Source organism: Anolis sagrei, chromosome Y (genome assembly GCF_037176765.1).
Source record: "Anolis sagrei isolate rAnoSag1 chromosome Y, rAnoSag1.mat, whole genome shotgun sequence".
NCBI classification, from domain to species: Eukaryota; Metazoa; Chordata; class Lepidosauria; order Squamata; family Dactyloidae; genus Anolis; species Anolis sagrei.
In genome coordinates this window covers 63,979,007-64,006,606 of record NC_090035.1, presented here as the reverse complement: position 1 = coordinate 64,006,606, position 27,600 = coordinate 63,979,007, and the positions used below count along the sequence as shown (strand labels likewise).

The window sequence follows — 27,600 nt, the reverse complement described above, 5'->3', positions numbered from 1 at the left end:
CTCATGGGCCATCTAGTCCAACCCCCTGCCAAAAAGCATGTAATAATAATAAGAGTAAAATAATAAATACAATAATAACTAATAATAGAGTATAATAATAAATGTAACAATAATAATAGAGTAAAATAATAAATGTAATAATAACTAATAATAGAGTATAATAATAAATGTAACAACAATAATAGAGTAAAATAATAAATCTAATAATAATAAGAGTAAAATAATAAATGTAATAATAACTAATAATAGAGTATAATAATAAATGTAATAACAGTAATAATAGAGTGAAATAATAAATGTAATAATAATAGTAATAATAGAGTAAAATAATAAATTTAATAATAATAGTAATAATAGAGTAAAATAATAAATGTAATAATAATAATAAATCTAATAATAATAGTAAAATAATAAATGCAATAATAATGAATAATAGAGTAAAATAACAAATGTAATAATAATAGAGTAAAATAATAAATGTAATAACAATAATAAATAGAATAAAATACTAAATGTAATAAAAACAACAATAATAAAGTAAAATAATAAATGTAATAATAATAGAGTAAAATAATAAATGAAATAATAGTAATAACAATAACAACAACAATAACAACAATTAATAGAATAAAATACTAAATGTAATAAAAACAACAATAAAGTAAAATAATAAATGTAATAATAATAATAATAGAGTAAAATAATAAATGAAATAATAATAATAATAATAATAATAACAACAACACCAACAACAATAACATAGTACCCAGTACTGGGTGCAGTGCCTAAAGACCTTGGCCTGCACTTAAACACAATCGGCGCTGACAAAATTACCATCTGTCAGGGGCAAAAGGCCACCCTACTGGTATCTGCACGTATTATTTACCAATACATCACACAGTCCTAGACACTTGGGAAGTGTTCAACGTGTGATCCAATACAACAGCCAGCAGAGTGACCTTGTTTACTGTGTACTAATCTTGTTGTGTTTCAAAAAACAGAGTAATATAATACTCTTGATTTGACTATAAGCCAAGGGGGGCTTTTTCAGCCTTAAAAAAGGTCTGAAAAACTAGGCTGATACTCGAGTATATATGGTAATTAGATTCCAAAGGATGTCCACGCACCTTGTGTAAAACAGTTCCTCTCCCTGATCCACGTCTGAAGCAGCAACATAGTTAAAAAATAGGTAGCCCCCAAACCAGCCATGCAAGGAAGACACTTTTATTATATTCCCATCCATGTTTGCCCTTTGATTTCTCCTTGCAAGATCATCAGGGACGAGCGCTTGGAAGTGTGTGTGTACCGGGGACAATGTTATCTAAAAAAGAGTATTGAAGCAGCAGGATAAAGCCAATCAACAACATGACGCAGCACACAGCGTTACAAAAAGGGCTCTTTTCAATCAAGAGAGCCCCAGGCTTCTTGAAATGAATCAATTTTCATTATCTGTTGGAAGGCATATGAACATGGGACCAGATTGATGTTGATTGGGAGGGCTAAACACCAGGATGTTACATGTTTCCAGGCTGGTTCAACTTTGCTAAATAATGCAGTTTGAACTCCGTGTAGAGTCATATAATGCAATTTGAATGACATTAAATTACCTTATCTTAGGCCAGCGTTTCTCAACCTAGGGGTCGGGACTTTTTTTGGGGGGGGGGGGTTGTGAGAGGGTGTCAGAGGGGTCACCAAATACCATCAGAAAATATAGTATTTTCTATTGGTCATGGGGGTTCTGTGTGGGAAGTTTGGCCCAATTCTATCGTTGGTGGGGTCAGAATGCTCTTTGATTGTTGGTTAACTATAAATCCCAACAACGACAACTCCCAAATGGCAAGGTCTATTTTCTCCAAACTCCACCAGTGTTCACATTTGAGAATATGGAATGTGCATGCCAAGTTTAGTCCATATCTGTCATTGTTTGAGTCCACATTGTTCTACCTGGATGTAGGTGAACTACAACTCCAAAACTCAAGGTCAATGCTCACCAAAGCCTTCCAGTATTTTATGTTGGTCATGGGAGTTCTGTGTGCCAAGTTTGGTTCAATTTGTTGGTGGAGTTCAAAATGCTCTTTGATTGTAGGTGAACTATAAATTCCAGCAACTACAACTCCCAAATGACAAAATCATAATGTTTTGAGTGATGGTCACTCCTTGTGTTGTGAGACGTTCACATTTGGGCATATTGAGTATTCGTGCCATGTTTAGTCCAGATCCATCATTGTTTGAGTCCACAGTGTTCTCTGGATATAGGTGAACTACAACTCCCAAACTCAAGGACAATGCACACCAAACTCTTCCAGTATTTTCTGTTGGTCATGGGAGTTCTGTGTGCCAAGTTTGATTCAATTCCATTGTTGGTGGAGTTCAGAATGCTCTTTGATTGTAGGTGAACTATAAATCCCAGCAACTACAACTCCCAAATGACTAAATCAACCCCCTCCCAACCCCACCAGTATTCAAATTTGGGCATATCTGGTATTTGTGCCGAATTTGATCCAGCGAATGAAAATACATCCTGCATATCAGATATTTACATTACGATTCATAACAGTAGCAAAATTACAGTTATGAAGTAGGAATGAAAATAATATTATGTTTGGGGGGGCACCACAACATGAAGAATTGTATTAAGGGGTTGCGGCATTAGAAAGGTTGAGAAACACTGCCTTAGGCTAAGGGGCTTAAGGTGTCATGCATGCTTTTGCCCTTCGTCTCTGTTAGTTAGCCCCAATAAAAGGGCTCTTGGATCCAAATCCACTAACATCGGTTACGTCACTTGGCTCATCACAAATGTCCAATTCCGCCCCCATCCCAGATGCTTCTGTGTTGCCAGCTCACACAGGCTTGTACATTTGTGGGTGGTCTATAAGGAGAGGAAGGATCAACCCTCCTTTTTGACCACCCACAAATGCTTCCAGGACTAGTTATGGAGAGGGAAATTACTCACTTGAGAGTAGCTGGTGTTTACAAGACCGGATCCTTTATAAGGATCTGGACACATTTAAATGGAAGAGATTCCATCCGCTGCTGGAGCTCTCTATCTTTACCAGATTTTAGAAATGTTTCTTTTTTGTGCTAGAGTCTGTGACTATCATGCTAGCTTGAAGATTCTGGTGGCTTAAGTCCAAAAACATTTACAGTGGTAACAAAAAAAATCCAACTTCTAGAATATTGAGATAAGTGTAGGCTCTTTATAAGAAATTGTTTGTGTTGGCACTAGAGAAATAATGAAAATGTTTTATAATTGTGTTGTCAAAGGCTTTCATGGCTGGAATCACTGGGTTGCTGTGAGGTTTCCAGGCTGTATGGCCATATTCCGGAAGCATTCTCTCCTGATGTTTCATGCACATCTATGGCAGAGGTTGTGAGGTCTGTTAGAAACTAGGCAAATGGGGTTTATATATCTGTGGAATGTCCAGGGTGGGAGAAAGAACTCTTGTTTGCTTGAGGCAAGTGTGAATGTTGCAATTGGCCACCTTGATTAGAATTTAATGGCCTTGCAGCTTCAAAGTCTGGCTGCTTCCTTCCTGGGGCATCCTTTCTTGGGAGGTGTTTGCTGTCCTTGATTATTCCCTGTCTGGAATTCCCCTGTTTTCTGAGTACTGTTCTTTGTTTACTGTCCTGATTTTAGAGGCTTTTTAAAAATACTGGTAGCCAGATTTTGTTCATTTCCATGGTTTCCTCCTTTCTGCTGAAATGGTCCACATGCTTGTGGATTTCAGTGGCTTTTCTGTGTAGCCTAACATTGTGGTTGTGAGAGTGGTCTGTTGGAACTAGGAAAATGGATTTATATATCTGTGTAATGGCCAGGGTGGGACAAAGAACTCTTGTCTGCTAGGTGTGAATGTTGAACCAACCTGGACACATCATATTATTTGAGAACACAGAAATGCTGGACCACACTCACAACCACCATGTCAGACTACACAGAGAAGCCATTGAAATCCACAAGCATGTGGACAATTTCAACAAAAAGGAGGAAACTATGAAAATGAACAAAATCTGGCTACCAGCATTAAAAAAAACTCTAATATTACAACAGCAAAACAACAGAGAGGAAACAATCAAGGACATCTAATCACCTCTCAACAAAAGATTGCCCCAGGCATCAACAAGCCACAACAAACAACTGCCAGGCCATCAAATGCTAATCAAAGGTGGTCAGTTGAAACATTCATATGTAGCTCCAGCAGACAAGAGTTCTTTGTCCCACCCTGGTCATTCCACAGATATATAAACCCATTTTCCTAGTTCCAACAGACCTCACTACCTCTGAGCATGCTTGCCATAGATGCAGGCGAAACATCAGGAGAGAAGGCCTCTAGAACATGGCCATATAGTCCGAAAAAACCCACAAGAACTGAGTATTATTATTATTATTATTATTATTATTATTATTATGGAGCAGTGGGTTAAACCCCTGTGCCAGCAGGACTGAAGACCGACAGGACGCAGGTTCGAATCCGGGGAGAGGTGGATGAGCTCCCTCTATCAGCTCCAGCTTCCCATCCGGGGACATGAGAGAAGCCTCCCATAAGAATGGTAAAACATCAAAACATCTGGGTTTCCCCTGAGAAACTGCAAGTTGCTTCTGGTGTGAGGGAATTGGCTGTCTGCAAGGATGTTGCTCAGGGGACGCCTGGATGATTTGATGTTTTATCATCTTTGTGGGAGGCTTCTCTCATGTCCCCGCATGAGGAGCTGGGGCTGATAGAGGGAGCTCATCTGTCTCTCCCCGGATTCGAACCTGCGACCTGTCGGTCTTCAGTCCTGCCGGCACAGGGGTTTAACCCACTGCGCCACCGGGGGCTCCATATAGATGTGGGTGAAACATCAGGAGAGAATGCTTCTGGGACATGGCTATATAGCCTGGAAAACTTACAGCAATCCAGTGATTCTGGCCATGAAAGCCCTCGACAGCAAAATAATGAAAATGTTTTATAATTGTTTTGTTTGAAAATATGAATGTATGGTTTCAGGTTGTACGAAAAGCAGGAGCTGTACACTTAAGGACTGTATGCCTTCTGAATATGCTAGGGAGACCTAGCTTTGACTTTCCCTCCCTGCGCATTTTTACAATTCTTGCCTATTTTGTCATGCCAACCACCATCTCTATAGCAGAATAGTGGGTGATATAATAGCTGCTGCCACCCACACTTTTCTGTAGTATATGTATTTATTATTTGGGCTATTGTCAGAGTTTCAGGTGATGTGTCAAGGGAAATTCCTAAGAAATCAGATGGAGAAATACAGCAATAAAGGCGGAATTCTCCGTAGCATGCAAACTGTATGTCGTCACTGATGTCCCGTCTTTTTAAACATCCTCTTTGCCACCTGTCTGAGTTTAATATATTTTTGTATAGCCTTGATGTCGACAAAGCCTTCCCAGGTGACAAACAAATAAAAATAATACAAGGATAAAAATATTTTCAAAACACATTCAAATTTGCTTGAAAAACTACTGAAAACAATACTAAATGTCTGCCTTTAAAATAATTACATCGTAAGAATTAGCCAGTGGTAATGCATAGTTCTAATTTTTTCTTCTGTTCATTTGAAAGTATGGATTTATACGCTGATTTTCAAAATGGAATAGTTTCACTGGGTTGTTGTGTGTGTTTCCGGGTTGTATGGCCATGTTCCAGAAGCATTCTCTCCTGACATTTCGCCTGCATCTATGGGAGGCATCCTCAGAGGTTGTGAGATCTGTTGCACACTCTACAGATATATAAACCCAATTTTCCTAGTTTCCAACAGACCTCACAACCTCTGTGGATGCCTGCCATAGATGCAGGCGAAACGTCAGGAGAGAATGCTTCTGGAACATGGCCATACAGTCTGGAAAACTCACAACAACCCAGTGATTCTGGCCATTAAAGCCTTCGACAATACATTGAAACAGTTTCAGTTTGTGAAAACGCTACTAGATTTAGTACTTCTAGAGCAGACTTTGCAAACTTCGGCCCTCCAGGTGTTTTGGACTTCAACTCCCAGAAATCCCAGGAATTGTGGGAGTTGAAGTCCAAAACATTTGGAGGAAGGCCAACGTTTGCTCATGCTTGTCCTAGAATCATATTCCGGGGACCTTTCAGACTTTGTAATTGTAGCACTATGATATGACTTTAACTTACGGTACATGGCAACACTGATGGAATCCTTTGGTTTGTGGTTTGGTGAGGCATTCGAGCTCTCTGGCTGATCATTCTTAATACTCTTTCCTAAACTTCAGGTCTCAGGATTCCCTGTTGTTATTGTAGCTACAATAGAATCCTAGTGATGTGTTCCTGTGGAAGGGCTTGTCTCTTGGAGGCAAGTGAGAATGTTGCAATTGGCCACCTTTTAGATCAGTGTTTCTCAACCTGGGGGTCGGGACCCCTGGGGGGGTCACAAGGGGGTGTCAGAGGGGTCGCCAAAGACCACCAGAAAACACAGTGCTTTCTGTTGATTATGGAGGATCTGTGTGGGAAGTTTGGCCCAATTCTATCGTTGGTGGGGTTCAGAATATTCTTTGATTGTAGGTGAACTATAAATCCCAGCAACTACAACTCCCAAATGTCAAGGTCTATTTTCCTCAAACTCCACCAATATTCACATTTGGGCATATTGAATATTCATGCCAAGTTTGGTTCAGATCCATCATTGTTTGAGTCTACAGTGCTCTCTGGATGTAGGTGAACTACAACTCCAAAATTCAAGGTCAATGCCCGCCAAACCCTTCCAGTATTTTCTGTTGGTCGTGGGAGTTCTGTGTGCCAAGTTTGGTTCAATTCCATTGCTGGTGGAGTTCAGAATGCTCTTTGATTGGAGGTGAACTATAAATCCCATCACCTGCAACTCCCAAATGACAAAATCAACCCCCACAACCCCACCAGTATTCAAATTTGGGCATATTGGGTATTTGTGCCAAATTTGGTCCAATGAATGAAAATACATCCTGCTGCATATCGGATATTTACATTACAATTCATAATAGTAGCAAAATGACAGTTATGAAGTAGCAACAAAAATAATTGTATGGTTGGGGGTCACCACAACATGTGGACCTATATTAAGGAGTCGCAGCGTTAGGAAGGTTGAGAACCACTGTTTTAGATTTTAGAGGGTTTTTTTAGAGTATTAAAAAAACCTCTAAAAGCAATATAGTAAATAAAGAGCAACACTCAAAAGCCAGGGGAATTCCAGGCAGGAAATAATCATGGCTAGCTAACACCTCCCAACAAAGGATTCCCCCAGGCAGGAAGCAGCCAGGCTTTGAAGCTGCAAGGCCATTCAATGCTAATCAAGGTGTCCAATTGCACTATTCCACAGATATATAAACTCCACTTGCCTAGTTTCCAACAAACCTCACAACCTCTGAGGATGCCTGCCATAGATTTGGGTGAAATGTCAGGAGATAATGCTTCTGGAACAAGGCCAGACAGACCGAAAAACTCACAGCAATCCACAGACTAGACAGTGTTATCCCCTTTCTCTATTGATATTTTTGCTGGTGATAGAGGTTTTGAACAATGCCATAACAATGGCAAAAGACACTAAAGGAGTAAGAATACAAGGCCAAAGTTGTTAAATTGAAAGCTTCCTAATGATTTTCTTAGAGGATCCTCTGTACACAGGTGTGAGTTTGGATCCTATTTTGAAAGAATACCGAAAGGTGTCAGGATTTAAAATCAACAAGGCAAAAACAGCAATGCTGACCAAGAATTTTGTAAAAGTGGATCAGAAAATCTTATCTGGAGAACTTGATTTCCAAGTTGTACGAAAATGTTAAATAAAGGTACAGGTTTTCCCCTGACATTAAGTCCAGTTGTGTCCAACTCTGGTTGGTGCTCATCTCCATTTCTAAGCCGAAGAGCCGGTGTTGTCCGTAGACACCTCCAAGGTCATGTGGCCAGCATGGGCTGCATGCAGCACCGTTACCTTCCCGCCGGAGTGGTACCTCCTGATCTACTCACATTTGCATGTTTTTCGAACTGCCAGGTTGGCAGAAGCTGGGGCTAACAGTGGAAGCTCAGACCGCTTCCTGGATTTGAACCTGCGACTTTTCGTTCAATAAGCTCAGCAGCTCAGTGCTTTAACCTACTGCAGCATCGAGGTCTTCTAAAAGTTAAATAGCTGAGTATCAATCTTTCTACTAGAAATGTTTCATGTTTGGACTAGGATTTCTAAATACCACCAGAATGGACACTAGCCAAACTGGCTTAAAGTTTCCAGTGGCTCTAGTCCAAAAAACATTTCCATGTTCTGTTCAATGATAGCAAAAGATTCCAACCTCTGAAATACTGAAATAACATGGAAATAAAGGGAGATCCTTAAAAAGAAATTATTTGTGTTACACAGGAAAAAATAATTAAAATGTTTTGTAATTTAAAAAATATATGAATGTATGCTCTCAGCTCGTACTAAAAGTAGGAGCTGTGCATTTGGTGATTGTATGCCTTATAGTGCTACTTAAAACTAATGGTGAGGCCATTTCTGATCATTAAATTTGCAGTGCTTTCACTGTACTGTGGAGTTGATTCCAGATTCATGCCTAAATGGCAGGGCTCAGGAAGGACGGTTTCATCTCTCGAGATCTTCTGAGCTTGACAATTCTATGCAGGATCCTTCCAAAACACCCTGCATTTCCAGAGCAGAGTCTCAATGCAATGGGAAGGAATGCTTTAATTATAGTTTAGGGCTTTTGATTTATTTTTAGCTGTGAGTTTTCAGCGAATATCTCAATGTATAAAAAGTAAAGGTAAAGGTTTCCCTTGACATTAAGTCTAATCGTGTCCAACTCTGGGGGGTGCTTCTCAACTCCATTTCAAAGCCCAAGAGCCAGTGTTGTCCGTAGACACCTCCAAGGTCATGTGGCTGGCATGACTGTATGGAGAGCCATTACCTTCCTGCAGAAATGGTACCTATTGATCTACTCACATTTGCATGTTTTCGAACTGCTATGTTGGTAAAAGCTGGGGCTAACAGTGGGGGCTCACCCCACTCCCTGGATTCGAACCGCCAACCTTTCGATCAGCAAGTTCAGCAGCTCAGCAGTTTAACCCACTGCGTCAACAAAGGGCCCCTATACTCTATCCTATTCCATATTCTCAGTGTATTCTCTATTTTATTCCTGGGCCTGTCACATTAGAGGCACATATGGAGCCCCTGGAGGCACAGTGGGTTAAACCCTTGTGTCGGCGGGACTGAAGACCGACACATCCTAGGTTCGAATCCGGGGAGAGCATGGATGAGCTCCCTCTGTCAGCTCCAGCTCCCCATCCAGGGACATGAGAGAAGCCTCCCATATGGATGCTAAAACATCAAAACATCCGTGTGTTCTCTGGGCAACATCCTTGCAGACGGTTAATTCTCTCACACCAGAAGCGACTTTCAGTTTCTCAAGGCGCTCTGACACACACAAAAAAATATGGTGGGAAGGAAGCTCAACTGAGTATGATGAAGTATTTATGAATTGTATTTGTATAATCTCCAAAAAGCGCAAGGCAGAATATATGGCTCTGTTTCGTCCCATTTTACTCTCATATCAGTTTGATAGAGAGAATGACCAAGCTGAAGTCACACAGTGAGTTTCATGTCTTTGGGGTGTTTGTGAATACAGCAAGGGTGAGCTTGGTCTGAGGGTTGGGTCCATCTTGTTTTGGGTTGGCCCAGTGTTTTGACTTCAGCTATTTGTTCCAGGAGGCAAACTTTGGGGCTTAGGAGGAATTGGTTTATTTAGAACTACGTACATAATGGTGGGGGGCATTTTCATCAGCTGGTACAATAGTCTCTTCCACTGGACACATTTTAGCATATGTTGGATTTAATTGTTAGGTAATTGTTAGGGATGTTATATCAGCGTATCAGAAGCTATGTGGTGCAGTGTTTTGAATACTGAATTAGGACTGTGAGAAACAAAGGTTCAAATCCTCAGTTGTAGGGGCACATTGGATGGCCTTGAGCATAGAATCATAGAAACAGAGTTGGAAGAGACCTTATGAGCCATTCAGTCTAACCCCCTGCCAAGAAGGAGGAAAATCGCATTCAAAGCACCCCCAACAGATGGCCATCCAACCTCTGTTTAAAAGCCTCCAAAAAAAGAGCCTCCTCCACACTCCCAGACAGAGAGTTCCACTGCTGAACAGCTCTCACAGTGAGGAAGTTCTTCCTCATGTTCAGGTGGAATCTCCTTTCATGTAGTTTGAAGCCATTGTTCCATGTCTCCAGGGCAGCAGAAAACAAGGTTGATCCCTCCTCCCTATGACTTCCCCTCACATATTTATACATGGCCCTCATTATGTCTCCTCTCAGCCTTCTCTTCTGCAAGCTAAACATGCCCAGCTCTTTAGGCCGCTCCTCATAGGGCTTGTTCTCCAGACCCTTGATCATTTTAGTCACCCTCCTTTGTACACATTCCAGCTTGTCAACATCTCCCTTCAATTGCAGTGCCCAGGATTGGACACAACATTGCTTGTGGGCCTTCTAGTCCAATCCCCTGCCAAGAGGCAGGAAAATTGCATTCAAAGCAGATGGCCTTCCAGCCTCTATTTAAAAGCCTCCAAAAAAGGAGCCTCTCCCACACTCCAGGGCAGGGAGTTCCACTGCTGAACAGCTTTCACGGTCAGGAAGTTCTTCCTAATGTTCAGATAGAATCTCCTTTCTTGTAGTTGATTATTTTAGTCGCCCTCCTTTGGACACATTCCAGCTTGTCAACATCTCCCTTCGATTGCAGTGCCCAGAATTGGACACAATATTCCAGGTGTAGTCTGTCCAATGCAGAATAGAGGGATAGCATGAGTTCCCTGGATCTAGACACTGTACATACTTCTATTTATGCAGGCCAAAATCCCACTGACTTTTTTAGTTACCACATGACATTGTTGGCTCATGTTCGCCTTCCTATCCATAAGGACTTCAAGATCTTTTTCACACGTACTGCTCTCGAGCCAGGCGTCCCCCATTCTTTATCTTTGCATTTCATTTTTTTTCTGCCTATGTGGAGTATCTTGCATTTGTCTCTGTTGAACTTCACTTTGTTAGTTTTGGCCCATCTCTCTAATCTGTCATACACATACGCAAGTCATACGCTCTCAGGTTCAGGAAAGGTAAATGACCCCTGATCAGTTTTTTTTTGCCATAGATAGATTTGCCTTAGGAGCAACCTGAAAGCATACTACAGCAGCAGCAGCAACAACAAAACTAGCATCTTATTTTGCATCTCCTGAACTAAACTGGGATTGTAGTAGAATGGGGTGAACAGAAGGTGCATTGGGATCTTTTAATAGATCTTCCAAGGGTTTTCCACTCAGGCAAGGGTTTTTTGCACTCTCCGTCGTTCAATTATAGCAACAGCAAGTGAAGGTTTCCCAACTAAATGAGGCTGCTGAAAGGGTTCTGTGTTTATTTTCTTTTTTGACAGTGAAAACAAACTCTCAGGCTCAGAATGTGCTCAGGGCATCCATTTTTCAATTCTAATATTATGCCTTTTTTCTCTTTGCATATTATATTAATTAATATTAATTAATTAATATTAATATTATGGCTTTGCATGGTGGTACCCTCTTTTCATGAGTGGTGTATTTTAAGTTGTTAAGTTGTCCTGGAGAGATAACAAAGGAAGCAATGGGATCCCTGAGGGTAGGGAGGAATTTATTTATTTATTTATTTTACAGTATTTATATCCCGCCCTTCTCACCCTGAAGGGGACCCAGAGTGGCTTAAAGAACACACATATGGCTATTATTATTATTATTATTATTATTATTATTTACAGTATTTATATTTTGCTCTTCTCACCCCACAGGGGTCTCAGGGTGGATAACAATGTACATATACATGGCAAACATTCAATGCCATTAGACATACAACATATATAGACAATCACAGAGGCAATTTAACATCCCAACTTTTCCGGCTTCATGAGGGTATGCTTGATTCCAGCCACAGGGGGAGCTGCCACTTCACCGTCCACTTGTAACACCAAGTCCATTGATGGAGTACTTCCTCATTCTTCTGCATGCTGCTGGAAGGTTTTTTATGGTGTTGTAAATTAGTTAAATTAGCCTCCCCACATAAAGTGGTACCTAAATTTCCTACTTGACAGATGCAACTGTCTTTCAGGCTGCACAGGTCGACAGCAAGCTAGACTATTAATGGTTGGGAGCTCACTTTGACCCAGGCTGGTCGATTATTAATGTCGATTATACAGTTAACAAAGATAGACAACACAAACAGAGATAAAGGTAGTTTTTCCCATCTTATTTCTAGCATCTTGGATGCTGTGCTCGACTCCAGCATCCATCTTCTATGCTGAGGAGCTTTCCTTCGATCAATTTCCTTAAGGATGCCTTTATTACCTCCCCGCTAAAAGTGGTACTCACATTTCTGCTTTCGACCTTCTAGGTGGGCAGGTGAGCTGGGGCTAACGATGGGTGCTCACCCTGACCTGGGATTGAACTACTGACCTTTTGATTGGCAGGATTGTTCTGCAGCACAGCAGTTTAGCCTGCTGTGCTAAACCTGGAAGATGGCCAATTGAAGACATCTCACTCACTTTTCTCCCCTGATGCCCTTAAATACCTACAATTGGATCAAACCTCCACAAACATCTGGTTTCACAGAGACAATTCCTAGGAGTCTGGCTATTTAAGAATGTTGTCCTTAAGTCCTTGCTATGAAAGGCCAGAGTCTGAACTGCATATCTTGCTAACTGTCACCTAGGATGGTCCGCTCATTGATCTGTGCTGAAGTCTTTGCAAGAGAGACGGTGATGCATAAAATGCTGCGGCTTGGGCATTGTGTGTGCTGCGGTCAGCAAAGTCCCTGTCCTTCAGGCTTGCAGGCTGTGATTGCTGTGATGGAAGAAAGGCTTCAGACGGGGGAAGGGAAAGAAACAACATAACCTGCTAGGACACAAGCAGTGACATCGCCTGTCTAATTTTTGTACTTCCATTTTTGGTAACCACACTATTGCATTACACCTCTATCACTCTTACCTGCTAGTTACTCATGCCTATATGCAGTTGATCTTGGTTGCTGATATGATATGACCCCTGCCACACATTGCTGTGGCCCAGTCTGGTGATCTGGAAAATAAAGTAATGAGAAAATGTTGGTTTCTAATATATGTAATTTCTTTATGCTTGTGGGTAAACAGTATTTCTTCTTGTTTCTTGGTCAGTGTTGATGTAGAGATTGTCTGATTTGCCTACTCTGGAACATGCAACATAATTGTCCTTCTTTAGGGGTCCCTTTCAAATCTATGATACTATATCTGTCATATACATGTGTGTGTGTGTGTGTGTGTGAATCATATCTATCTATCTATCTCTATGGCTGGATGGCCCTTTGTCAGGAGGACTTTATGTTTTCTTGCCCTGGTGAAAGGAGTTGGACTGAAGGCAGCATTTCTCAACCTGGGGGTCGGGACCCCTGGGGGGGGGGGGTCACGAAGAGGTGTCAAAAGGGTTGTCAAAGACCACCAGAAAACACAGTATTTTCTGTTGGTCATGGGGGTTCTGTGTGGGAAGTTTGCCCCAATTCTATCGTTGGTGGGGTTCAGAATGCTCTTTGATTGTAGGTGAACTATGAATCCCAGTAACTACAACTCCCAAATGTCTAGATCTATTTCCCCTAAACTCCATCTGTGTTCATATTTGGACATATAGAGTATTTGTGCTAAGCTTGGTCTAGAGTCCACAGTGCTCTCTGGATGTAGGTGAACTACAACTCCAAAACTCAAGGTTAGTGTTCACCAAACCCTTCTAGTGTTTTCTGCTGGTCATGAGAGTTCTGCGTGCCAAGTTTGGTTCAATTTAATCATTGGTGGAGTTCAGAATGCTTTTTGATTTTAGTTTAACTATAAATCCCAGCAACTACAACTCCCAAATGACAAAATCATTTTTTTAGTGATGGTCACTCCTTGGGTTAATAGGTGTCTTGTGACCAAATTTGGTGGCAATTAGTCCAGTGGTTTTTGAGTTATGATGTCACTCAAAACGAACAGAACATTTATATATATATAGAAGATAGATAGATCGATAGATCGATAGATAGAGTTAAAGGTTTTCCCCTGAGATTAAGTCCAGTCATTTCCGACTCTGGGGAATGGTGTTCATCTCTGTTTCTAAGCCGAAGAGCCAGCGTTGTCCATTGACACCTCCAAGGTCATGGGGCCAGCATGACTGCATGGAGAGCCATTACCTTTCCAGAAGCTGGGGCTAACAGCAGGAGCTCATGCCGCTCCCTGGATTCGAACCTGCAACCTTTTGATCAGCAGATCAGTGTTTTAACCCACTGCGCCACCAGGAGCTCCCCAGATTGATTGATTGATTGATAGATAACAGTAGATAGTGAGGCTGGGCAACCACGGAAAAAATTGTTTCTAAACTCAATTCGTTTTTAGGGGGTTTTTGCGTTTCGTTTTTTAAAAGAATTCCGAATTTTTTCTTTAAAAAAGTTCGATATTTACGAAATTTCGGAAATTACAAAACAATTTCGAAACAATAACGAATCGATTCGTTAATGGCGGACGCGATTGCGCAATACGCTAAAAAACCCTCCAAATGGGACAGGGGGAACTTCTGAAGCTTCCCTCTCCCTCTGTTGTTGACTGTTGGTGTGATAATTTATTTTTTTATCACTGATAAAACAAACAACAACTATAAAACTTGCACCAGACATACGGAAATAATAACGAAATAATAACGAAACGATTTCGAAACAATTACAAAACAATTACGAAACAATACGAAATAAATTTTAAAAATTCGTTTCGATTTTTAGTTGCTCCTGAATGGTTCAATATCGGATCGTAAGCTACTTTAAATACGAATTATTAACGAATTACGAAATTAACGAACGAAACCGCCCAGCCCTAGTAGATAGCCTTTCCACTCTGTGGCTTTTTTCCCAGCTCTTGCCACAGAGTATTTTAAAAGAAATTGTTAAATGGTCTCCTTTTTCCCACTGAAAAAGGCTCATAAGTTTAAAACTTCTCTGCTGTATATAATTCTGACATTAAGTTGTGTTGAAAGTGATCCTTGTCTATGTTTACAGTAATCCTTGAATGCTTTTAGCACTTCCGCCGGGCTTCTGCAACCTCATGCTCTTAGAACTTTCCATCCCAGTCGCCTGCGTCCAATGCAAAACATATGTCTTAATTTACCAGCTCATCTTTCCAACTGCAGATCCAAATCCCCTCCTCATTTTTCAAATGACACATTTTTGAACCACACATTTTGCATCCAGATGTATTTTTTAAGTAGGAAGGAGGACTCTTTTAAGGTACTGTATATACTCAAGTATAAGCTGACTCAAATATAAACTGAGGCACATAATTTTACCACAAAAAACTGGGAAAATGTATTGACTTTTCAATACATTTGAAGCCGAGGGTGGGAAATGCAGCAACTACTGGTAAATTTCAAAAATAAAAATAGATACCAATACAATTAACTTAATTGAGGCATCAGTAGGTTAAATGTTTTAGAATATTTACATACAACTGTAATTTAAGATAAGACTGTCCAACTCTGATTAAGCCATTATTCTAACCTTCTTCAATGTAAACGTGCTGACGTATCCTTCCAATAATAATCGAGTAAAATAATAAATGTAATAAAATAAAAATAATAGAGTAAAATAGTGAAAATATAATAGTAACAGTAATAATAGAGTAAAATAATAAATGTAATAATAACAATAGTAAATACCGTAAAATAATATCTGTAATAATAATAAGAAGAAGAAAGAGTAAAATAATAAATGCAATAATAAATAGAGTAAAATAATAAATGTAATAATAATAGAGTAAAATAATGTAAGTGTAATAATAATAATAATAATAATAAACTGCTTAAAGTGCAAAAGAAAAAAGTGAATATTGTAAAAACACAATGCAGAGCAGAAGAGAAAACTGGCAAAAGAAGGATCTCCATGGATAGTTCCTGAGAAAAATTGAGAGCCAAATTAACAAAGAAAAAACATGGCTGTGGTTCACAAATGAAACTTTGAAAAAGGAGACGGAGGGCCTGATTCTGGCAGCCCAAGAACAAGCCATTAAAACAAATGCCATCAGAGCCAGAATTGAAAAATCTACAACAGATCCCAAATGTAGATTCTTCAAGGAAGCAGATGAAACCATAGATCACATCCTCAGCTGCATGCAAGAAGATTGCGCAGACAGACTATAAACAGAGGCATAACACTGTTGCTCAGATGATTAATTGGAACTTGTGCCACAAATACCTTCTGCCTGCGACAAAGAACTGGTGGGATAACAAGCCAGAAAAAGTTAAAGAAAAGGAACATGTCAAACTACTCTGTGACTTCTGAATTCAGACTGACAGTTTTGGAGCACAAGACTCCTGACTTCACGATTGTGTTAAAAAACAGAGTGTGGATGGTCGATGTTGCAATCCCAGGCGACAGCAGGATTGAAGAGAAACAACTGGAAAACTGACATGATATGAGGATTTAAAGATCGAACTGCAAAGACTCTGGCACAAACCAGTAAAAGTGGTCCCAGTGGTGATCGGCACACTAGGTGCAGTGCCTAAAGACCTTGGCCTGCACTTAAACACAATCAACGCTGACAAAATTACCATCTGCCAGCTGCAAAAGGCCACCCTACTTGGATCATTATTCACCGATACATCACACAGTCCTAGACACTTGGGAAGTGTCCGATGTGTGATCCAATACAACATCCAGCAGAGTGATCTTGTTTGTTGTGCACTAATCTTGTTGTGTTTCAAATAACAGAGCAAAACAATAGATAACCTTAACTCGACTATAAGCCAAGGGGGGCTTTTTCAGGCTTAAAAAAGGGCCATTTGTGATCACATGCTGGGTGTCTTCTTCCAACCTCGGAGCAAGCAATGCTGTCACCAGCAGGGCTCTTCTGGGAGCGGGTGCTTATCTGGGAAAGTGGCAGAAGCAACACTGGCAGATCTAAGAAGATATAAAACCTTTTCTCCCCCCCCCCCCTTTGAAACAAGAGCCTGGGCTCAGTTAGGGAGCGGGTGAGAAGTAGCACTTGCTTCCCGCAGATGGTGAAACAGTGGCCTTGAGGAGGATCCTTCCAGCATCGATCAGCAAGAGAGACAGAAAATGGTGACACCTGCCAGCGCCAATTTGTCCCAGTGACTGTTTTTCATGTCTGAGTAACTCGACCACTACAAATCCAACCCAATCCATGGCCAATGTTTGCCCATACTTGGTGTAGACCCATATAATGCAGTTCAATGCATTTCAAACTGTATTATATGCCAGTGTAGATCCAGACTTTGTCTCAGGCCTAGAATTGTTATTTGTTATTAGTTGTTGTTAGACTTTATGGCTCATCTTTGTATTAATCGGAATATAGAGCTATGGTTAAATTGCTGATGGGGAAATTTTGATTCTGGATGAATTAACTTGAATTATAGGATATATGCGTTCCTGAAACATTAGGGATATGAACCTTATTTTACAACCTGACAATCAAGGTGTTGAGGCTTTTGCAAAAGATTATTATTTTTCTCATTGCATTCAGTCATTCCCTATTATTATTCAGTCATGCATATTATAGGGAAAACCAGCTGATTCCTAATCCATCTAAAATGTAGACATGTGCGTTTCACCTTAAGAACAGACAAGTATCTCAAGCTTTCAGGATTACCTGGAAACAAATCCCACTGGAGCATTGCAGCACACCAAAATACCTGGGAGTTACTCTGGATCGTGCTCCGACTTATTAGAAGCACTGCTTGAATATCAAGCAAAAAGTGGGTGTTAGAAATAATATCATACAAAAGCTGACTGGTACAACCTGGGGATCACAACCAGACACAGTGAAGACATTTGCCCTTGCGCTTTGCTACTCTGCTGCTGAATATGCATGCCCAGGGTGGAATACATCTCACCAGTGGATGTGGCTCTTAATGAGACATGCCGCATTCTCCCAGGATGTCTACTATTATTATTTATTATTAACTTTATTTGTACCCCGCTAGCATCTCCCGAAGGACTCGATGCGGCTTACACAGGCCAAGGCCTCAATAAAAACATAGCATAACAAAATACACAACTTAAAGCCAATCAAAGCAATTAAAACAATATCAAACAACAAAACAATAAAACAATACACCAAAAACACCAAAAACACCAAAAACAGGGCCAGGCCAATGTAATGGGTACAGGTTAAAAGTGCTGATGTGACAGGTCCTATATCGGATTTTAGGGTAAGTGCAGTGTGCGGGCAATCTTAAACTCTAATAAAGTGCTTCTGGGACATGTTACTGGAGTTTTCCTATTCTGGAAAGGCACATTGGAACAGCCAGGTCTTCAAGTTCTTCCTAAAGACTGCCAAGGTAGGGGCCTGTCTGATATCTTTAGGGAGGAAGTTCTAGAGTCGGGGGGCTACCACAGAAAAGGCCCTGTCTCGCGTCCCCACCAGATGCGCCTGCAATGCAGGTGGGATCGTGAGCAGGGCCTCTCCGGATGAACGCCCTACTCCACTGGAGAAATTATACTGTTTAGCCAGTATTGCACCACCTGACATCCTCCGGGAAATAGCAGCCTGTAATGAAAGGAACAAGGCATTAACATCTCCAGCCATCCTCTGTTCAGATATCAACCAGCATGCCAACGGCTTAAATCAAGAAATAGTTTTCTAAGATCTACAGAGACACTCGCAGAAACACCTCAGCAAGTGAGAGACCAAAAGTGGCAGGCAAAAACCTGGAATTTCAAACAGTGGCTGATAACGAATGAGAGACTCCCACCTGGGCACACAGAAAACTGAACGACCTGGAAGGCACTGAACAGGCTGTGCTCTGGCACTACGAGATGCTGAGCTAACCTTAAGAAATGGGGCTACAAAGTGGAGTCCATGACATGCAAGTGTGGAGAAGAGCAAACCAAAGACCACCAACTATAATGCAGTTTGAGCTCTGCCACATGCACAATGGGGGACTTTCTCACGGCAACACCAGAGGCACTCCAAGTGGCCAGCTTCTGGTCAAAGGACATTTAGTATAAAGCCAAGTTTAACTTTGTTTGTGTTTTTAACTGCATTATATTTGTACCCTCAATTTGCTTCTGACACAATAAATAAATAACTCCCATAGAAGCCACATGTTCCTCACATGGGCCTGCAGCCAGCTGTCATTGCAAGCAGCAATGACAGCAGTGCCACAATTAGTACTATGGGCTTTACTGGCAGGCTGTCTCCCATCTGGCCCATACCAGGAAACAGTTGCTCCAGGAAACAGTGCCCATGATGACCTGCCATTTTCCTATCTTAATCTGAGAGCCCTATTACTTTATTTATTTATTTATTTATTTATTTATATTCTGCCCTTTTTCCAGTCTGGGACTTGCAGTGCCTGGAAAAAATTATACCAGCTGTAGGTTAAAACAAATGCTCCATACAACAGTTAAAAACATAACAAAACCACCAATAAAATAAAAAGCTTTTTTTTTCATGTTAGGAGCGATTTGAAAAACTGCAAGTCGCTTCTGGTGTGAGAGAATTGGCTATCTGCAAGGACATTGCCCAGAGGATGTCCAGAAGTTTTGATGTTTTACCATCCTTATGGGTAGCTTCTCTCATGTCCCTGCAATGGGAAGCTGGAGCTGACAGAGGGAGCTCATCTGTGCTCTCCCCGGATTCAAACCTGTGACCTGTCAGTCTTCAGTCCTGCCCACTTTGCAAAGCATCATTGCCTTTCTAATTCATGCATGGGCAAACTTCGCCCCTCCATGTGTTTTGGACTCCAACTTCCACAATTCTTAACAGCCGGTAGGCTGTTAGGAATTGTGGGAGTTGAAGTCCAAAACACCTGGAGGGGCGAAGTTTGCCCATGTCTATTCTAGTGAATCATGCCTTCCCAGGGTATCTCCAAACGGTGACAATTTCAGTTTGCTCATCTCGGCTTCTGGGTGGGATGCAGACTTAATTTACTATAGGACTCATTTATTTGTCTTTGTGGCAGTCCTGGGTGTATACAGAACTCTCCTCTTGTACCACATTTCAAATGAATTAATTCCCTTCCAACCAACTTTTTTGCCCAGCTTTCACAGTACATAAATTCAAAATATTAAACAACAACCCACTTAAGAAATAGCTGGCTTATTGTACATGCTTCAACTCATACCAAGTTGAATAACTATTTAATGAGAAAGTCTTTGCCAACTGGCAAGACAAGGAAAAGAAAGAAAAATATGGCTGTCGCAATACAAAAGTTGACAGGCTAATATGGCAGAGGCTGGACATAAAGGATGAGTTTTTGAGGTGTGGGGTGAGCTCCTGTTGTTAGGTCCAGTTTCTGCCAACTTAGTAATTTGAAAACATGCAAGTGTGAGTAGATCAGTAGGTACCGCTTCAGCAGGAATGTCATGGTGCTCCATGCAGTCATGCTGGCCACATGACCTAGGAGGTGTCTACGGACAATGCCAGCTCTTCGGCCTAGAAATGGAGATGAACACCATACTCCAGAGCCGGACAGGACTAGACTTAATATCAAAGGAAGCCTTTACCTTTACTTTCTTTACCATTTGGTACTTATCATATAACTTCTTTCTTTCTTCCTCTTCGCAGTGACATTGTGCCACAGTGGCTGCGTGGAAGTAGAGTCAGAAACCGAAGCCGTGGCTGGTGAAACTTTCAGGATTCGGTGCATCTCATGTAAGAAGCGCAGTGAGACAGAGGCCGAGGCCTTCACCGACTGGTACTTCAAGCAGCAGGGGACAGAAGAGTTTGACCATGTGCGTGTTGTGGTAAAGGAGAAGCAAGCAGTGGTGGGCAGAGAGTAAGGGCAGTGGGTGGGAAATAATGCCCTTTCTTATCTTGGCATCTCAGGTGTGATTGACTCTACATTGTCTACCTCAAGCAGTAGATACTAGGGGGTGGCATTATAAGGAGCTAGGACCTCTGAGCCCTCTGAGCAACCGGAAGATGGCGGGTTACACCCCTACATTCAGACAGTGGCTGAAAGAGAAAGGGATCAGAATTGCTTCACAGTAGCATTTAGCTGCTGTTCTGCACTGAGGACTTCATCCCATGGCTCCATTTCCATGTGCTTTAGAAACAATAGTCCCATGGGAGGCCCACAGAGGTTATCACATAGCGTAAGGTCACTTCTGGTGGGACCCTTTTTCCACAGCGCACAGAAACAGAGCCATCAATCTTTCTGTCAAATGGAGGAAAGTGGGAGAAAGACAGACATTGATGCAGAAAGCATGTGGGGTGACTGGCCATCCCAGAAAACGGGAGGAAACGGGGTAAGACGGGTCCCTCCACTTTCCCCCCTCTTGTGGGATGAAGTCCTGAGTGAAGAGGTGTTGTGAAAAGAAGATTCTGAATCCTTCCTTATGCAAAACCTTAGGCTGGTATAATGACAACGACTCCAATATAAGTTGCTCGAAGACAAATTACTAGAACTTTTGTAAAGTTCTAATAAAAAAGTGCCCACATAATATTTAAACCAAAGATATCACACCACAACATGGCAAATCCACACACATATACCAGATCCTCATGGTGTCCACACAAACACTATAATGCACTTTGGAGGTTGATTAAACCAAACTGGTTTGGCTGTGCAGCGCTTGCACAAATACCCCCAGGAACTGGTTCGAGGTTGGGATGGCGGACACAGTATTGTCTGAATGTGAATTGGAACCAAGCCTAGGAATTGCAGTATCTGTCACTAGACAGCTTGTGGAAAATAGTTTTTTTTTCCTAACCAGTCCTCTGAGATGCGCTGATGTTCATATCCATTTGGGATCAGCATTAGACTATAGCTAGGGCACAGGAAATGAGAACAAAGAGGCAGAAGGTAAGCATCCCCATGGGAAAGCTGTAGTTTCCCTCCTGGGGGAGCATTTGTTTGCTTTCTGGCTAGCTATGTTTTGGTGGTTTCTAAAGATCTTCAAGAGTTTGTCCAGACATGCATTCCACATTTTCACTCTTGGACTCAAGCCCTGCATGGGATGCCGATTGGTTGCAGTGCATTATAGAGCTTTATATGGTTCTGGCCCAGCTTACTTGTCTGAATGCATCTACCCCTACGTCCCACCTTGTAATCTAAGATCATCTGGGGAGGCCCTGCTCTCGCTCCCATCAACAGCATAGATGCGTCTGGCGGGGACGAGAGACAGGGCCTTCTTGGTGGTGGCTCCCCGCCTATGGAACACACTCCTGACTGAGGTAAGATCTGCTCCCTCCCTCCTGGCTTTCCGAAAGAAATTAAAATCATGGTTTTGTGACCAGACTTTCAGACAATAGATGCAAGCAGCGCTTTAGAAGGACATTGACTGGAACGGCGATATGGCTGATGAGATTGTTTTATGGTTTTAATATTGCTTCTGTGTTGTTTTTAACTATGACTTATGTTCCATTGTGGTTTTATTATTGTAATTGTTATGTAGTGGCATTGTAATGGTTCCCATTATAAGCCGTCCTGCATCCCCCTTCGGGGGTTGAGAAGTGACAGGATAGAAATACGGTAAATAAATAAATAAAATAATCATTTGGCCCCCGGTGGTGCAGTGGACTGAACCCTTGTGCCGGCACGACTGAAGACCAAAAAGTTGGAGGTTCAAATCCGAGAAGAGCATGGATGAGCACCCTCTGTCAGCTCCAGCTTCCCAGGCGGGGACATAAGAGAAGCCTCCCACAGGATGGGAAAACATCCAGGTGGCCCTTGAGCAACGTCCTTGCAAACAGCCAATTCTCTCACACCAGAAGCGACTTGCAGTTTCTCAAGTTGCTCCTGACACACAAAATAATATTTGACCTATTCTAGACTTTCTGAGTTTTTAAAAGGTGCTTTTTTGGCTTGAAATGCTTTACAGTGTGCATTGGGAGGATGTGTTTTGTGGACACCCTGCCCTTAAATCAACTTTGACCTCCATTGCATAATTTGTGCAGAAACACCATGAGGCAGTGGTCAGTCACAGCTTTATCCTGTCCTTGCCCAGCAGCTGATGGGTGGATCTCCTTCCATTCTAACTTCATCCAGGCACAGTTCCATCATGCTTTGGCCCTAATAGCTGTTGAGTGGCCCTCGTGGTATATTCCTAAGAAAATAGTGGTTGCAAGTGAGGTCATCATCCCTGCTGATCAAAGAATCAAAGTACTTTGAACCCTCATTCCACTGCCATCTGGTGCTGATGGTTAAAGAATATCAATCTTCCCCTTAGCTTATTTGCAAGATGCATATAATATAGGCATGCAAGAAGCTGCTGCCAATACATAAACTATGTAACTGAGACTACTACCCACTTAAAAAAAGGCTGTGTGTACATATTAATTGTGTTTTTGAGTCTTCTCCAAGCCTTAGAAAGGTTTTTTTTATTACCACTTTGTGAGTCCCTCAGCCTGTATGGCTGTAGCTGAGGGATTCTGGGAGCTGTAGTGCAAATGAGACTCAAGACCTCATCATACTAGAGAATGAATCCACTTTAAATCTGGTTTCTGACTCCTGCAGAATTCTGGGGTTTGTAGTTTAGTGAGGCTGTTAAAGGCTCCTCCTTAAACTACAAACCCCAGAATTCTGCAGGAGGCAGAAATCCGATTTAAAGTGGATTAATTCGCTAGTGTGATAAGGTCAATAGATCATAGAATCATAGAGTTAGAAGAGACCTCATGGGCCATCCACTCCAACCTCCTGACAAGAAGCAGGAAAACCACAATCAAAGCACCACTAACAGATGGCCATCCAGCCTCTGTTTAAAAGCCTCCTAAGAAGGAGCTCTATCGCAGTCTGGGGCAGAGAGTGCCACTGCAGAACAGCTCTCAGCTCAGTTCTTCCTAATGTTCAGGTGGAATCTCCATTCCTGTAGTTCAAAGACATTGTTTTGCATCCTAGTCTCCAGAAAAGAGGCTCCCTCCCTCCTCCCTATGATTTCCCCTCATATATTTATACATGGCTCTCATCATGTCTCCTCTCAGCCTTCTTTTTTGCAGCTAAACATGCCCAGTTCTTGAAGCCGCTCCTCATAGGGCTTGTTCTCCAGGCCCTTGATCATTTTAACTGCCCTCCTCTGGACACATTCCAGCTTATAGTTAACATCTCCCTTCAATTGTGGTGCCCAGAATTGGACACAGTTTGATTCCAGGTGTGGTCTAACCAAGGCGGAATAGAGGGGTAGCAAGACTTCCCTGGATCTAGACACTATACTCCTTAGTTATGCAGGCCAAATTCACATAGGCTATTTTGCCGCTGCATGACATTGTTTAACTTGTTGTCCACGATCATTTTCACACGTCCTGCTGTCGAGTCAGGCATCGTCCCCCATTCTGTATTTTTGCATTTCATTTTTTTTCTCCCTAAGTGGAGTATCTCGCATTTGTCCCTGTTGAACTTCACTTTGTTAGTTTTGGCCAATTGTCTCTCTAATCTATTCTGAATTCTAACAAATTCTGAAATTTGAATTTGTGCTTTGGAAGGTGGTTGTTCCCTGGTGGCTCAGCGGATTAAACCACTGAGCTGTTGAACTTGCTAACAGAAAGGTTGGCAGATTGAATCCGGGGAGTGGGGTGAGCTCCTGCTGTTAGCCCCACCTTCTGCCAACCTAGCAGTTCGAAAACATGCAGGTGTGAGTAGATCAATAAGTACTGCTTTTGCAGGGTGGTAATGGTGCTCCATGCAGTCATACTGGCCAGATGACCTTGGAGGTGTCTACAGACAACGCTGGCTCTTTGGTTTAGAAATTGAGATGAGCACCATCCTCAGAGTCTGGCACGACTAGACTTAATGTCCTCATAGTTCTTGTTCTCCAGACCCTTGATCATTTTAGTTGCCCTCCCCTCAGACTTCTCTACTGCAGGCTAAACATGCCCGTCTCTTTAAGCCGCTCCTCATAGTGTTTGTTGTGCAGACCCTTGATCATTTTAGTCACAATTGAAGAGAGATGTTCCAGCTTGTCAACATCTCCCTTCAATTTCAGTGCCCAGAATTGGACAGCGTGATTACATGTGTGGTCTGACCAAGGCAGAATAGAGGGGTAACATCATTTCCCTGAATCTAGACATTAGACTCCTATATGTTTTGAAGTCTTAATTTTAATGGCCAATCGAATTATCATTCTGAATAAAAAGGTGCAAATGAATTGCTCATTTAGGGCTTCAGGAAATTAGTACTGGGGGTTACTCATTGTAGATCTAATTAATAAATAGGATGAATATGCATTTTTACAGCTCCCACAGTTAAAGCCATCCCTGGACAAAACAAGCTTCTCCCAGCACTCTGCAGGAACAGCTCTATTACATTCCTTTAAAAATGGCCTTGCAGCTTACCAATTCCCAGGTACTGTGTATTCCAGACAGCTGTTCCTGGGACTATTTTTGCTAACTGCATAAATGAGTAACCATTTAGGAAGCACCTGAAAAGAGAGAGAGAGACAGAGGAGGGGGGTTACAGAGGCCCAATTTACACTGCTATATAATGCAGATTGAATTACATTGAACTGGATTTTTTTTTATCGTGTCAGAAGCGACTTGAGAAATTGCAAGTTGCTTCTGGGGTGAGAGAACTGATTGTCTGCAGAGACATTGCCCAGGGGAGGCCTTGATGTGTTACCATCCTGTGCGAGGCTTCTCTCATGTCCTTGTATGGGAAGCTGGAGCTGACATATGGGAGCTCACCCTGTCTCACAGATTTGAACATCTGACCTTTAGGTCAGCAGTTCAGCCGGCACAAGGATTTACCCCATTGTGCCACCACAGCTCCTTATATTGAACTGTATTATAGGATTCTACACTGCCATATAATCCCATTCAATCTGGGATCAGATATTTATTTATTTACAGTATTTATTTACCTTTCTCTCCCCACAGGGGATTCAGGGCGGAGTACAACACACATGGCAAACATTCAATACCAGTTAGACATGCAACATATATAGACAGACAAAAAGGCAATTTAACATTCCCGGATACTGGATTATATGGCAGTGTAGATCCAGACTGAGACTCCTTGAATCAACGACACATAAGTATTGACCTTACATAAATGGTTTTTGCTGGAACAATGACTCTCCTCTGATTCCACCTACTGTTGGTGGCGCAGTGGGTTAAACTGAAGTGGGTTAAACTGAAGGACTGAAGACCGACAGGTTGCAGGTTCGAATCTGGGGAGAGCGTGGATGAGCACCTTCTATCAGCTCCAGCTTTCTATGCGGGGACATGAGAGAAGCCTCCCACAAGGATGGTAAAACATTAAAAATAAAACATCCGGGCCTCCCCTGGGCAACGTCCTTGCAAACGGCCAATTCTCTCACACCAGAAGTGACTTGCAGTTTCTCAAGTTGCTCCTGACATGACAAAAAAAAACAAAAACAAAACCCTACACTGTCATACTCTAGATTATATGGCAGTGTAGCTCCAGCTTTTGTCTAGATTTAACAAGTGGTTGTAGGTCTGTTTTTCCTAGCTTTAACTTCAGTCTCATCCTGTCTCTGCACCAGATCCTCCACTACGATGCCTATAATAAACTCAAAGTGTTGGACCCCCGCTTTGAAGAGCTGGTTGCCTGGGAAGGCACTAAACACACGCCAGATTTGCAGGAGCTTTCCATTATGCTGCTGAATGTGACCTTCGACCAGGAGGGAGACTATATCTGCAGTGTCAACCGCACACTCCTTTTCGCAAATGACCATACACACAATGTCATGGTCAACAAAACCGTCCACCTTGACGTGGTAGAGAAAGGTAAGTGTGAAAACAATGGAGCTGTGGATGAAAGAGCTGGAATGGGAAGAGAGGAATATGGGCTTGGCAGGTAGTGGACCAATGTAAAATATGTCTTCCAGATTTTGCCTTATTGTAATGTCCAATAGTCTTCACTATTAACTGTGTTGAGTAGGGATGCTGAGACTTGCAATCCAGTGATGCATAGAAACATTATGATTCCCATCCGTGGTCTGTATCATCCAGCATCTTGCTACCGTAGTGAATAACTAGATGTCTATTAGAAGCCCACAAGTTTGTGTTGGATTAATTTGCAAATTAATCAATTTAGGTTTTAATTGATTTTTTAGTGGCAGCTAATTGTATCTGGTGGAGGATTCTGGACATGCTTTGATATACATCTGAAATTATTTTGGTTCTGTCTATTCCTGTAAAAAGGGATACCTGATACCGGACTTGTTCCATCTTACGGTTTGAAATTAACACACCTTTCTCTTAGGCCCCTTCATTGCCATGTGAAATCCAAATTATCTACTTTGAACTAGATTATATGGAAATGTAGACTCATATAATCCGGTTCAAAGCAGCTAATCTGGATTATATGGCAGTGTAGATCCAGCCAAAGTCTCTAGAATTCAGCAAGGCACTAAAGGAATGCAGATGCAGGGTTTTTGCAGATGTTTTAGACTGCGACTCTTATTATAACCTCTAGTTAGCACACTCAGGTTATGACCACTGTGGTCAAAATCATTTGGTATGCACCAGCAGCATGATTTCACTGTAATTGCCATGGCAACATCCTGGGATTTATGGTTTAGGGAGGGGCATTTAGAGCCAGAGAGCACTAGTAGCTCACTAAAGGGATGAGCCTTGATCATATAGGGCGTTGCCGTGGGAGTTAGAGTCGGAGTTATGGTGTTATAATTGTGTGCTTC

General features: G+C 41.8%; 1 protein-coding gene across 1 annotated transcript in view; it reads left to right on the top strand.

The window, feature by feature from the left end:
• Positions 1–27,600, top strand: part of LOC137095304 (sodium channel subunit beta-1-like) — a 47,968-nt gene that overhangs the window by 11,800 nt on the left and 8,568 nt on the right. Inside the window, exons 2-3 of the mRNA XM_067461775.1 lie at positions 20,570–20,736; positions 26,443–26,686. Coding sequence (XP_067317876.1) covers positions 20,570–20,736; positions 26,443–26,686 — 411 coding nt within the window. The remainder of the gene's footprint in view (positions 1–20,569; positions 20,737–26,442; positions 26,687–27,600) is intronic.